This window comes from Ranitomeya variabilis, chromosome 6 (assembly GCF_051348905.1).
Source record: "Ranitomeya variabilis isolate aRanVar5 chromosome 6, aRanVar5.hap1, whole genome shotgun sequence".
Classification (NCBI taxonomy): domain Eukaryota; kingdom Metazoa; phylum Chordata; class Amphibia; order Anura; family Dendrobatidae; genus Ranitomeya; species Ranitomeya variabilis.
Window position 1 is genome coordinate 368,770,250 of NC_135237.1, and position 14,733 is coordinate 368,784,982.

The 14,733-nt window shown below is 44.9% G+C and overlaps 1 protein-coding gene across 3 annotated transcripts in view; it reads left to right on the plus strand.

Moving 5' to 3' along the window:
* LOC143782514 (putative 2-ketogluconate reductase) overlaps positions 1-11,315 on the plus strand; it is a 39,062-nt gene extending 27,747 nt beyond the window's left edge. For all 3 annotated transcript variants that reach the window (XM_077270021.1, XM_077270023.1, XM_077270022.1), the window contains 2 exons: positions 9,988-10,084; positions 10,299-11,315. In XM_077270021.1, coding sequence (XP_077126136.1) covers positions 9,988-10,084; positions 10,299-10,455 — 254 coding nt within the window. In that variant the 3' untranslated portion in view covers positions 10,456-11,315. The remainder of the gene's footprint in view (positions 1-9,987; positions 10,085-10,298) is intronic.
* The last annotated feature ends 3,418 nt before the right edge of the window (positions 11,316-14,733 follow it).

The following is a 14,733-nucleotide window of genomic DNA, read 5'->3' on the forward strand; positions in this document are numbered from 1 at the left end:
GGGTGCAGAGTGTATGTTAAAGGGAACCTATCACCCCGTTTTTTCAAGATTAGATAAAAATAGTGTGAAATAGGGGCAGAGCTGGGCTTTACATTACTGCCTTTTTGGTGCCTTTACACCCCCGTTAGGCTGCCGAAATACCTTTGTGAAGTGGCCGTTTTCTGCTGTCACTCAAGTTGGTCAGGTCGGATGGGCGTGGTCACAGCGCTGTTTCTCCCCCAGATCAGGCTCATCATTACGTTGGTGGCTTAGTGGTGTGCGCATGTCCAAAGAGAAGATCCACTGGCCAGGAGATTCAAAACAGTGCGGTCTTCGCTATTCGCCGTTTACCGGTGGGCGCGGCCATCTTTCCTGTGGCCGCGCGTGCGCAGATGGAGCGCTCTGCTGCCCGGGGCTTCAGGAAAATGGCCGCCACGATCTCCATCTGCGCACGCGCGGCCACAGGAAAGATGGCCGCGCCCACCGGTAAACGGCGAATAGCAAAGACCGCGCTGTTTTGAATCTCCTGGCCAGTGGATCTTCTCTTTGGACATGCGCACACCACTACGCCACCAACGTAATGATGAGCCTGATCTGGGGGAGAAACAGCGCTGTGACCACGCCCATCCAACCTGACCAACTTGAGTGACAGCAGAAAACGGCCACTTCACAAAGGTATTTCGGCAGCCTAACGGGGGTGTAAAGGCACCAAAAAGGCAGTAATGTAAAGCCCAGCTCTGCCCCTATTTCACACTATTTTTATCGAATCTTGAAAAAACGGGGTGATAGGTTCCCTTTAATGAGAAAAAAATTTACTTTTTTGAATTTACCAAATGGCTGCAATGAAACAAAGAGTGAAAAATGTAAAGGGGTCTGAATACTTTCCATACCCACTGTATGCTTGAAAGTCCAATGGGTGGTCTCATGTGATATCTGTATGCACCGTCATGCACATTGAATAGATCCCCTCCTAGACATTCAAGGCATTGAAAAATCAGGGTGAAAATAGGATTGTCTGCGAATAGAATACAATGACTGCTATGTTTCAGAAAAAGAGTCATCCTTGACCATGATTGTGTGTAGTATTGCAGCTAAGCACTATCAACTTCAATGGGACTGATGTGCAATCCATATCTAAGGGTACGTTCACATTTGCGTTGTGCGCCGCAGCGTCGGCGCCGCAACGCACAACGCAAACCGAAACGCAGCAAAACGCATGCACAACGCTGCGTTTTGCGCCGCATGCGTCCTTTTTTTCATTGTTTTTGGACGCAGCAAAAATGCAACTTGCTGCGTCCTCTGCGCCCAGACGCGGGCGCCGCAGGGACGCATGCGGCGCAAAACGCAAGTGCGACGCATGTCCATGCGCCCCCATGTTAAATATAAGGGCGCATGACGCATGCGGCGACGCTGCGGCGCCCGACGCTGCGGCGCACACCGCAAATGTGAACGTAGGGTAATCTATGGCCAGGGTTGGTGCTACTTCTGAAATTTCTGTACTTTCTAAACTACTACTCTGACTGTAACCTTTAACTGTGGTCAATTTATAACTATAGAAGGAATCTGTCAGTAGGATCATCCCTACTAAATCAACTATAGGGGCCTTTTTTGTTTAACATAAGCTCTGGAGACAAATTCTCATGTAGATCTGTGTCCTGCCCATAGTTCTTAATAGCTTATTTGCATACAATAAAAACCTAGATTTTTTCTGGAATTAGACATCAGATCGCAGATATCAAGATATCATTTTATTCAAGTTTCTATGACCAACATGCCCATATAGATTGCTAAGGAGGGGTTGATCCTACGGACATATTCCCTTGAATCCCACCCACTAGCCTCCTGATATAGGTGCAGAGATTGGGAATTTCCTTAGCTTAGCTAGATGTCTGAGGAGTACAATATATGAATCTACAACGTCATACAGTTTAATGGAGAAATATACAATACATCAATAACATAAATAATGGCCACATAAAGAACAATGCATACATAAAAGGAGTTATCTGGTACTTGATATTTATTAGCTATCTTTAGGCTAGGTCATCAACATCTGATCAGTGGACTTGTGACATCAGGCACACTCAACGACAGCTGTTCCCGGGGTCAACGGTGGTCAGATGTGCTCAGTTGTGGAACAGCACAGCTTCATCAACTGTATAACGACCGTGGTCAGGCACTGCACATTCGCCCCTATTTGAATGAATAGGGGTGGATGGGCAATACCCCACTGTGGCCACTATACAGATGGCGGAGCTGTTCCTGATGACATATCCTAAGGATAGGCCATCAATATAAAATTACCAGATAAACCTCTTAAATATAAATTGAGGAAATGCTTGACAATTAACAGGCTGATGTGTTACAGATGTATTCAGGGAAGAAGCAACATCTTAAAGTCATAGTAATGAAAAATCTCTAAAGTAAAATTATACAGTACCCCCATATCTTCAGCCGCTTCACTACACTGAGTGCACAATTATTAGGAAAGTGAGTATTTTCACCATGTCATCGTTTTATGCAGATTTTGCATAGCTGTATAAACTTGCATGCTTATTGGATAAAGCAGATCGGGTGATGTGTATTTGTGTAATGAGGGAGGATGAGACCTAAGCATACAACACCTTTATCCAGGTGTGTGGAATTATTAAGCAGCTTGTTTTCCTCAGGCAAAATGGGCCAAAAAACAGAGATTAGACTTACTATGAAAAGTAAAACATTATTAAAAATTACAGAGGGATGCAGCACGTTTGAAATTGCTAAGATATTGGGACGTGATTACAGAAGTATCAAAAGTTTTCCCGTCTCCCATGACAGCACACCTGAGAGAGAGGGATCCGCCCAGTCAGGACAGGAAACCTACTGAAATAAAAGGGCGGTACCTCTCCCTCGCTTCAGTTGGGTTTCCTGTCCTGATGGGAACCCTTGTGCTGAAGAACGGCGGTTCGATTTTGTTGATAGAAGATCCACTTACCCGCTCCTGTCCCGACACTGGAAGCACAGGCAGGGCGCCTGTATGTCGGCCTTCAGGAGCGGTAGCGCCGTTCGCAGATCCCATAGGGCTCTTGCGCACGTGCGGGCTTCGGTCCGGCACAGTCCGGACTCCAGGGCCGGTCTCTGTCCGCCACGCCGCTCTCTCCCCCTCAGCTGGGCCACTTCCGGGTGCGCGGCTGACGTTGCGCGCAAGGTATGCTGGGAGTGGGCGTGCCCGCGTGACGTCAGACCGGCGCGCCGGATCCAAGATGGCGGCGCCCATGCAAAGAACGCCGGTAACGCCACAGGCTACCCGGCGGTATCCAGGGGGAGGAAAAAGAGTGCAACGGTCACCGGAAGAGGTGGAGAGCACGAGTACCCTTTATTAAGGGGGAAATAACGCTGGAACAACGCTCATTTCCATACAGCTATTCCAGACATGGAGGATCGTATGGAACTCCAGCAGCAGCAGCAGCCTTTACAGCAGCAGCAGCAGCGTGAGCCCCTTTCAAGTGATACGCCTGCTCACCAGCGTACCAAGAAAGATAGCCGCTCGAGTGGAAGGAGTGGCAAACGCCCTGGTCGGTCGTCTCAGGATTCCTCTACCCCCAGGAGAATCGTTCCGCGTGCTCCTAGTCCGCCTCAGATTCCGGTACCGTTTGTGGTCAGCGGGTGGTGAGTGATCTACGTGAATGTCACCCTGGTGGTAATGGGCTACATTTTCTGTTTACTTGGCAGGCGCCGAGGAAGGCTAGCTCCAAGACAAGGAATAAGGAATGTGCCCTCTGTAGAGCTCCGTTGGCAGTCCAGTGGCAGAAAAGTCTTTGCATAGATTGTATTCAAAAAACCATCCAGGAAGAAACCCCTGACTTTGCCTCTAGTCTTAGGGCAATAATTAGAGCAGAAGTAGAAGGCTCTGTTAAAGCGGCCCTTAAGAAAAAGGGTAGTAGAGACCCAGAACCAGTTTCCGCGTCGGAGGTTTCTCATTCTGATGAGGAATATCAGGAGGATCCATTGTCTCCCTGCTCCTCCGCCTCTAAGTCCTCTGGCTCCTCTTCAGATAGTGATATTGAGGGACGTCCATGCTTTCTTACCGAGAACATGGACAAACTGGTTAAAGCCGTTAGAGCTTCTATGGGCCTAAAAGACGAGAAAACAGCCAAATCCCTGGAGGACATTATGTTCGGAGGGTTGGAGGAAAAAAGAAAATGTACGTTTCCCGTTAACTCCAAAATAAAGGCCCTTATTGAAATAGAATGGAAAAAGCCGGAAAAATTGGGTAATCTGCCCTCGGCTTCTAAAAGACGTTACCCCTTTGAGGAAAAAGATTCAGAGACTTGGGATAAAGTGCCTAAAATTGATGGCGCAGTAGCAAAATCTTCTAAAAAGCTATCCCTTCCCTTAGAGGACTCTGGTGTATTAAGGGACCCCTTAGATAAAAAGGCGGACGGTTTCTTAAGACACACCTGGGAAGCAACCGCAGGCGGTCTGAAACCTGCAATTGCAGGAACCTGTGTGTCTCGTTCCCTTATTGTATGGTTACAGCAAATAGAGGAGCAGTTGAGATCTAAAGCTCCAAGAGACGAAATTTTATCTAATGTGACTATGGCTAAAGGGGCGGCCGCCTTTATAGCAGACTCATCAGCAGATTCCGTAAGGCTGGCGGCCAGAGCTGCAGGTTTATCCAATGCAGCTAGGCGTGCTCTCTGGTTAAAGGGGTGCCCGGGAGACCTGCCCTCAAAGAATAGACTCTGTTCTATACCATGTGATGGACATTTCCTCTTCGGTAAAAAGTTGGAGGACATTCTGGAAAAAGCCGGTGACAGGAAAAAGGGTTTTCCTCGCTTTCCAGTGGACTTTAGAAGGCCTTATTTTCGGAGGGGCAAATTTAGTAGGGGCCGCCCCCCGGGAGACAGAAGGGGCTGGGACTCCAGAGACAAAAGGGGATCTGGATATATGTTTAAAGGTCCCTCAACTTCAACTAAAAAGCCCTCCCAATGACACCAGGCCAGTAGGGGGGAGGCTTTCATCTTTTTTCCCAGCCTGGGTAAACATCTCCCCCTCTCATTGGGCTCTGATGGTGGTCAAAGACGGCCTAAAAATAGATTTTGTTTATCCACCGCGACGGACTTTTATTTCAACACCCCAAAGAAAAACCCCGGAAGAGCAGCTGGCCTTGGAAACAGAGGTACTAGAGCTGGATTCAAAACGTGTTCTGATAGAAGTCCCGCGGGAGGAACAGGGAAAAGGTTTTTATTCCCCTCTTTTTTTGATAAAAAAACCAGACGGGTCACTAAGAACTATCGTCAATCTAAAAAACCTCAACCAATCGGTAGTAAACTGTTCCTTCAAAATGGAGTCTGTAAATACAGCGATAAAACTCTTGTTCCCACAGTGCTTCATGGCACCTATCGATTTAAAGGACGCCTATTATCACGTCCCAATTCATCAAGATTTTCAAAAATTCCTAAGGGTAGCGGTTTATGTCCAAGGTTGTCTCAGGCACTATCAGTACGCTGCCCTCCCGTTCGGCCTGTCAATAGCGCCAAGAATTTTTACCAAGCTGATGTCAGAGGTCATGTCCTTCCTCCGCTCGCGGGACGTGGTAATAGTTCCATATCTGGACGACTTCCTGATAATAGGGAACTCAGCGGCGCACTGCCTGTCACAAATAGAAGAGGTTATGACGACACTAGAGTTGCTGGGGTGGAAAATAAATCTTGCCAAATCAAGGTTGACGCCGGAGCCGGTTCATTCCTTTCTAGGCCTGGTTCTGGACTCCGGGCGTCAGCTTTGTCTCCTACCAGAAAACAAGCTGGTCAAAATCCAAAATCTTGTGGAAACAGCAATTCAACACCCTGTAATGACTTTGAGGAAAGCAATGTCCTTGCTGGGCTCTCTGACGTCCTGTATACCCGCAGTAAGATGGGCTCAGTTCCATCTAAGATTATTGCAGTGGGAGGTCCTGTCGGCGCAAAAACTGTTAAAAGGGCGTTTAGAGGGCAAGCTGTGTCTTTCATTGGGGGTAACAGATTCCCTAAAATGGTGGACCATAAGAAATCATTTAACATCTGGGGTCCAGTGGGTAACTCCGATAGAGCAGGTCATCACCACAGACGCAAGCGGTACAGGATGGGGAGCTCATTTAGGGACTCTCTCAGTTCAGGGATCTTGGTCCCATCTAGAGTCACAACAGGCGTCAAATTTAAAGGAATTATGGGCCGTAGAAAGAGCTGTGAAACACTTCCTTCCCATCATTCAGGGCCACCATACCAGGGTCATGTCGGACAATCGCGCAGTGGTGGCGTATATCAACCACCAAGGGGGGACGAGATCCCCTTCCCTAATGAAGTCAGCGTCTGTCCTCCTACAACTAGCAGAGCACCACCTGCTATCCCTCTCTGCTCTTCACATAAGGGGAATCGAGAATTCGAGAGCAGACTACCTAAGTCGCAAGACACTGAGGCAGGGGGAGTGGTCTTTAAATCCCTGGGTCTTTCAAGAGATAGTGCAGGCCTGGGGCTTACCTGTGATAGATTTGTTTGCCACTCTAAACAACAGGAACGTAGACAGGTTCTGTTCTCTAGACCCGAGGGAGAATCCCTTCGCGGTAGATGCTCTGCAGATTCAATGGGATTTCAGTCTCGCTTATGTGTTTCCACCAATAGCAATGATTCCAGCAGTAGTGAGGAAAATCAGAATGGAGCAAGCGAGAGTAATCTTGATTGCTCCATTTTGGCCGAAAAGACCTTGGTTCTCCCTCCTGAGACAAATGTCTATAACCGATGCGTGGATCCTACCAGAGATTCCGGACCTACTAACCCAGGGCCCAATATGCCACTCTCAGGTGAAGGGCTTCCATCTTGCAGCCTGGAATTTGAGAGGGCATTACTGAGTAGGCGGGGGTTTTTGCCGGGATTAGTTTCCACCTTATTAAAAAGTAGAAAACCAGTAACATCTAGAATTTATGGTAGAACGTGGAAAAAGTTTCTGGATTTTTCGGGGCAACCTTTGGGGGACAAGGCTCCTGTGGGTACCATCTTAGAATTTTTACAAGCGGGTTTACAACTGGGGTTGGCAACTAATACGCTTAAGGTCCAGGTGTCGGCATTAGGTGCCTTATATAATTGCAATCTTGCCTCCAATAGATGGGTGTCCCGCTTTATTAAATCCTGTAGTAGGTCTAGACCGATAAAAATTCAGAGACTTCCCCCGTGGGATTTAAATCTGGTATTAAATGCTCTAACCAATAGTCCATTTGAACCCCTGCAGGAATCATCATTAAAGATACTCACTCTTAAAACAGTACTCCTGGTTGCGTTAACATCAGCCCATAGGGTGAGTGACTTACAGGCCCTGTCCGTCTCCCCTCCTTACACGCAAATGTTTGATGACAGGGTAGTACTCAGACCAGATCCGGCATACCTTCCAAAGGTTGTACTTAAATTTCATAGAAGTCAAGAGATTGTGTTGCCCTCCTTTTGTAATAATCCTAGGAACCCAGGGGAGGCAAAATTTCATACACTGGATGTGAGGAGAGCTATTGTGCAGTACATATCCTTGACTAGTCAGTGGAGAAAAGATCAATCCCTTTTCGTAGCCTTCCAGGGTAGTAGGAAAGGATATGGGGTATCCAAGTGTACTATTGCCAGGTGGATTAGGGAGGCTATTTCCTTATCCTATGCTTCCTGTGGCGCCCCGATCCCTGATGGCATCAAGGCTCACTCCACCAGGGCCGTGTCTACTTCCTGGGCTGAAAAAGCAGAGGTATCGATAGATCAAATTTGTAAAGCCGCTACCTGGTCCTCTCCGTCTACCTTCTTTAGACACTACCGGCTAGATCTATCTTCCTCGTCTGACCTTACCTTTGGTAGAAGGGTGCTACAAGCGGTGGTCCCTCCCTAAGGTGGTTCTTTCTCCAAAAATCTCTCAGGTGTGCTGTCATGGGAGACGGGAAAACACCAAGGTTACTTACCGGTAGCCGGTTTTTCCGGAGCCCATGACAGCACCTGTATATTCCCTCCCTTCTTTTTTTCACCCTTTGGTGCGCACTTTTTAGCTGGGTGTATTTTGTTATATTTATAATGTGGTGATGGATTACCATGTACTAACCAAAAGGGCCTCTCATGCTCTGAAAACCAACTGAAGCGAGGGAGAGGTACCGCCCTTTTATTTCAGTAGGTTTCCTGTCCTGACTGGGCGGATCCCTCTCTCTCAGGTGTGCTGTCATGGGCTCTGGAAAAACCGGCTACCGGTAAGTAACCTTGGTGTTTTGCTGCAAATAGTCAACAAGGTTGCTAAAAACTTGTTGAGAAAAAAGATGCACATTACCTGCCAAAGATTTGAGATGAATCAAGCATGAAGCAACTAGAAACCCACTATCCTCCAGTGCTGTCATATTCCAGAACTGCAACCTACCTGGAGTGTCAAGAAGTACAAGGTGTTCAGTGCTCAGAGACCTGGCCAAGGAAAGGGAGGGTTGACACCCGATCACTACTAAGCAATAAACAGAAGTTGAAAAGTCAAGATTGGGCCGAGAAATATCTAAAAACATATTTTACAAAGGTTTTACAAATTGAAGAGATGAGAGTGAGTCTTGACGGACCAGATGGATGGGCCCCTCACTGGATCAGTAACTGGCACAGACCTCCACTTCAACTCAGATGTTTGCATGGTGAAGGTGAGATACTGCTATGGGCTGGTATTATTAGATATTAGCTAGTTGGATATTTCTAAGATTAAGATTGAATCAAAATCAACTCCCAAACCTAATGCCAGCCTTTAGATTACTTTCTTCACTCAGTGGTACAGGAAAAAGACTGCGTCTTTCAAGAAAACCACAATTCTTATACAGGACAATGCTCCATCCCATGCATCAAAGTGATCCTCTGCTTGGCTAGATAGTAAAGGCCTTAAAGAGGAAAGAATAATGGCATAGCCCCTTCCTCACCAGACCTAAACCATATTGAAAACTTGTGGACAGTGAAGGAAAAATGTATGCCTCTCTGAACAGTGTATGGAGGCTGTGGTTGGTGATGCCAAAAAAGTTGATCGTCCACGGACACTGCCAGACCTCACGGATGGAAGACTCATGACTGTTATTGAAAAGAAGGGTGGCTATATTAATTACTAATATTTTTTTTTAAAATGTTAGAAATTATTTTTTGTACATTTTGAGTTGTTAGGTTATTATTCTCACTGAAAGAAATCCCTCAGTGACCTGTCCCCTAGTTTCCATAATGAATATTAAACAGGGTGGGCCATTTATATGGATACACCTAAATAAATTGGGAATGGTTGGTGATATCAAATTCTTGTTTGCGGCACATTAGAATATGGGAGGGGGAAAACTTTTCAAGATGGGTGGTGACCATGGTGGCCATTTTGAAGTCGGCCATTTTGGATCCAACTTTATTTTTTTCAGTGGGAAGAGGATCATGTGACACATCAAACTTATTGAGAATTTCACAAGAAAAACAATGGTGTGCTTCATTCGAATGTAGCTTTATTCTTTCGTGAGTTATTTACAAGTTTATGACCACTTATAAAATGTGTTCAAAGTGCAGCCAATTGTGTTGGATTGTCAATGCAACCCTCTTCTCCCTCTCTTTACACACTGATAGCAACACCGCAGAAGAAATGCTAGCACAGGCTTCCAGTATCCTTTGTTTCAGATGCTGCACATCTCGTATCTTGACAGCATAGACAATTGCCTTCAGATGACCCCAAAGATAAAAGTCTAAGGGGGCCAGATTGGGAAACCTTGGTGGCCATTCAACTTGCCCACGACAACCAATCCACTTTCCAGGAAACTATTCTTGCAAGAGAAAAAAAATTGTCTCCACTAAGATGGCGCTGGCCACGCCTGCGCAGTAGCATCTATCGGCGACAACAGAAAAGGACTGGACAGTGGGATTCCGAAGAACTGAGCGATTAGTTTTTTTTTTTTTATTTTACATTTAGAACTAGGAGTTGTATGCAAATCAAATATTCACAAGTTGGGGACTGCCTGTATATTCTTAAATTATTTTTCAGGTCAGGTGATTGACCAAGATGCACTGGTAGATGCTTTGAACAATGGAATAATTAAGGCTGCTGCTTTAGATGTCACATACCCAGAACCATTGCCAAGGTAAGATTCCTAAACTAACCAAATCTACACTGACCACACAAACAACAATTAAGGGAAATGATGATAATTTATTAATTTAGCCCCTTTGTAAATATATTACAACTTTTCACTTTCGGCATTTACAGAAAAACCAGCGATACTGTTCAATATAGTTTAAAAAAAGTTTTATAACTGTTACAAATTACAGTTTAAAGATTTTACTTTTTTTCTCTAGAGATCATCCATTGCTGACAGCAAAGAATATTATTATTACACCGCATAGTGGAAATGCAACAGATAAGACAAGAAGAAGAATTGCTGAAAAAATTGTAAAAAATGCGTCTGACATCCTTAAAGGTTTACCCATATCAGACATAGTGGCAGCTCAATGACATGTATGTTCAGTGTGAACAGTACCTGTAATACCGATCATAGTAGTACAGCACTGCTTGACAGTGCCACATGGATCTTTTCTATTAAAAGAGGATATTTCAGCTGATAATTCTGCCTCCTGTATTTCCACTTCTGCCCCTTTTATTAGGCCTTAACCAAAGAGAGACTTATGATTAAAATCAGATTTTTTTTTTACACTTAATGAGTTAATGTACTGTAATTTAAAAGCAATCTCTTAATTAGTTCTCAAAATAAAAGTAAATGATAATCAATAACAAAAGAACTGCAAACTCCCGTCAAAGTAAAGAGCTTCTATTATGGCTGATAGACAGTGAATGAAGAAGAAGGGAGGGGTTACTGACATCAGAGAGAGACAGAGAGAGAGGAAGGACAAACTTCAAAAGAAAGAAAACTTTATTGTATAGCAACGAATCACCAATACAGAACAACACAATGATAATGCAATATTGTCTGTATGATTCCTAAATCATTGAACATGACAGCAAGTATATACTCTGGTCAGAGCAGCATGGCCTTATATAAAGAAGACATGACTGTGGAGCAAGTGCAATAAGTAACTAACTGATGCTGCTGTCATTGTTATAGAGCAACTGGAGTATGCAACACCATTCACCGTGTGCCACCTGTACCTGTTCCAGGTCTCCTAGTAAGTCACCACAGGCTCCCCAAAACTACTGTAGATCACATACTGAAAATGTGTGGTCACTGGTCACTCCTGTGCTAGAGATGCACAGAACCCTTTCTAAAGTGATCCTTCCTCTGCAGATATTTTCCACTTTCAAAGTCAGATAAAGATTTGTAAAAGATTCTTTATGAATATAAAACCTCCAAAAATAAAGATGTTTGTAAGGTAAATTTCTGTGCATGAGCTTGACAGTTGATTACAAAAAAGTTGAATTGTGTCAACCCAGCAACACCTAGCACAGCCACTACTAAATGTGTGGTGTACAGGTAGATGGAGCAATGCAAATATTAAACAAGCTGCAGTGATCGCTCAAATGCTGATCCCATCAAACAGCTGATTGCGCCATGAGACGGGAGAGTTTGGATAGGCCAGCAATATTTTGATCTCAGAAAGCTTGTTTAATTACACATACATCTCTATTCAGCCTTAATAGGAAAGTGTTACATATTGTATGTTTCTAATGATTTTCAAAATATATAGATAGCAAAGATACATTATCTAGCAAAGCCAAGTAGGCTAGGGTTAAATCCTAGTAACACATGTTAAGACAAGGTGCACCTGGCTAGCTCTGCATATAACCAGGCTAGGTGTTCATCTTTGTCAGTCTGCTGGGGAAAGCTGAGCAGAGTGGATTGTTTTGGAGCTCAAGAAAGAGACAAGTCAGACTCTATCTCTGAGAAGAGTTTGCTCCGGCCGTGTGCACCAAACTGCAAGTATCAGTGGTTGCTATGGACAATAGCCGATTTGTTTGACCGAATCGGGACTAGCCCAGCTATGTATGAGAAGCCGAGGTCTATTTTGTTTAGGTAGTGCCTAGACAAGGCTAGGGGTTTTGTGTTTATGGTTTTGTTTTCGGTGCTGTGCAACCTGTGGAAATAAATGTCACATTGTTCAGACACAACAATCTGGTGCCGGTGTGATCTCTCATTCCTACTTCTGAGTGTGAATCCCTAAAATTAGAGTTTTGTGCACTCGGCCTGTGCAGTTGCATCTTAGAAAGAGATTCTCTCTCTTTTCAGCTTCACCATAATCCACTCAGCTTCCCCCTGCAGACTGACTAAGGTGAACACCTAGCCTGGTTGTATGCAGAGCTAACCAGGTGCACCTATCAGAACCTGTAGTGCTAGGATTTAACCCTAGCTTACTTGGCTTTGCTACAATTAATACAGAACACATCATGAAACAATCCATATACATTCTTAAGTAAACAAACAGCACAACTGAATTTAGAACTTATAGGTCGGATATTATAGCTTGCAGCATACTCTATTATTTCAGATTTGGTTTAATTCAAAATCTCTGCCCAAAATATAAGAAGAAAGGCTGGAAGTAGGGGTGGATTATCCCGTGGAGGTTTGGGTCTGACCGAACTTTATAATAAAGTTTGGTTTGGGTACCAGAACGATACTCAAACTTGATCCCGAACCCCAGTGAATGGGGAACCCAAACATCAGGCGATTCCCACGCTGTCACACAGATGAAACACCAGCTCTGACCGCTGGTAACGTTACTGAAGTCACCGCCTGTCACAGCTACTGGGTATCGCAGTTCCTACGCTGTCACAGAGAGGACAGCATGTGAGCCAGCAGCTGTGACTGGCGGTGACAAGGTTATCACCGGTCAGGCGATGGCTACTGACTACTGCTATCAGCGAGAGCAGGCAACACTGATTATACAGGGTGGAGCGCGGTAATTTGCTGATTTGGGAATGAAATAAAAAAATTATGATCATTAGAAAAATTTATTTTATATTTTAATTATACTGAACAGTAATGGAATTTTTAAATTACATGGTTTTAAATAGTGTATCTGGCAAATGTCGACCTTCGCTATCCACACACTGCTGCATACGTTTTCTGAAGTTTTCATGAACTCTAACAAGCATGTCCACTGGTATTCTGCCAATTTCAGCTTCAATATTGTTCCTTAGGTCTTCCAAGGTGTTGGGACGGTTGATATACACCTTAGACCAGGTAACCCCAAAGGAAAAAATCGCATGGGGCTAAATCTGGTGAGCGTGCTGGCCAGTTCACATCTCCCCTCAAAGAGATAAGCCGTCCAGGAAACATTTGCCTCAAACAATTCATGGTAACCCTCGCTGTGTGTGCAGTGGCACCATCCTGTTGGAACCATGTATCCTCTAGTTCCATTGCCTCAAGAGCCGGCTGAAAATAATCCTGTATCATAGACAAGTACCGTTCGGAGTTCACAGTTATGGCACGACCGTTATCCTGAAAAAAGTAAAGACCAATGATGCCTACTCGTGATATGGCGCACCACACAGTGACGCGGTCCGAATGCAGAGGTCTCTCGTGAACTTCTCTGGGGTTTGTTTCACTCCAGTAACACATATTTTGTTTGTTTACACACCCACTGAGGTGAAAATGTGCCTCATCAGAAAAAAACACAATTGCGTCACGGGGTATCGTTGCTAACATGTCTTCACAAGAGGTCCGCCGTGTCAAATAGTCCCGTGCTGACAATTGTTGGACCACGCACATTTTATACGGGTGAAAATTCAGTTCATCATGAAGAATCCGGTGGAGAGAACGTCTTGAAATGCCAAGAGCAAATGATTGCTTCCGAGCAGAGCGTTTCGGAGATTGCAGTACTGCTGCTCTAACTCTCTCGATGTTTTGTGGTGTTGTAATCCTTCTCTCAGGTCCCCTTCGTACACATGACACATTCCCTGCTGTTCTGAATGCATTCACCCAATTTACAATTGATTGCCGTCCAGGAACACGTCCGCGTGGAGGAACAGCGAATTGTAAACGAAAAGCACGCTGCACTGCAATGATCGAGTGGGCATTTGAAAAATACGCTTCAACACAAAATGACCTCTCCTCACGTGTCCACTGCATGATGGCAACTGAAAGGCGGAGGAATACAAATCTCCCATCAGCCACTGTAAGCCACACCCACTCTCCCCTCTCTTCGACCGACAGTGCCGCCACAGCATGCAGTGCAAAAAAGCAAATTACCGCGCTCCACCCTGTAGTATTCACCAGCCAGCACCTATGCATAGTAAGAAAGATGTCAGTGAGATATATAATTAATGCAGTGCGTGTGTAGCTTAATGTACATGCATTTAGCTAATAAATAAATAATGGCATTGGGTCCCCCTTATTTTTAATAACCACTTGAGGGAAAGAGACAGCTGGGGGCTGGTGTTATTCTGGAAAGGGGGCAATAAACATGGGAAATTTCCAGGCTATTAATATCAGCTCACAGCTGACTACGTAGCCTGTACTGGTAAATAAAAAGGGGGACCCCTTCAAAAAATGTTGTGCAGTACCCCTTATTTTTAATAACCAGCCAAGGGAAAGAGACAGCTGTAAGATGGTATTATTATGCTGAGAAAGACCATGGATATTGGCCTTCTCCTAGACTAATCACACATCCATTAGATGCGCCAATTCTGTCACTTAGCAGAAGGCTACTCTTCCCGCTTGCCCTTGTGCATTGGCAAGCAGGGTAATATTTTGTAGTTGATATCAACAGTGTAATATCCGCTGACATCAAGCCCAGTGGTTAGTAATGGGGCGGTGCCTATCAGACACTCCCAGTACTA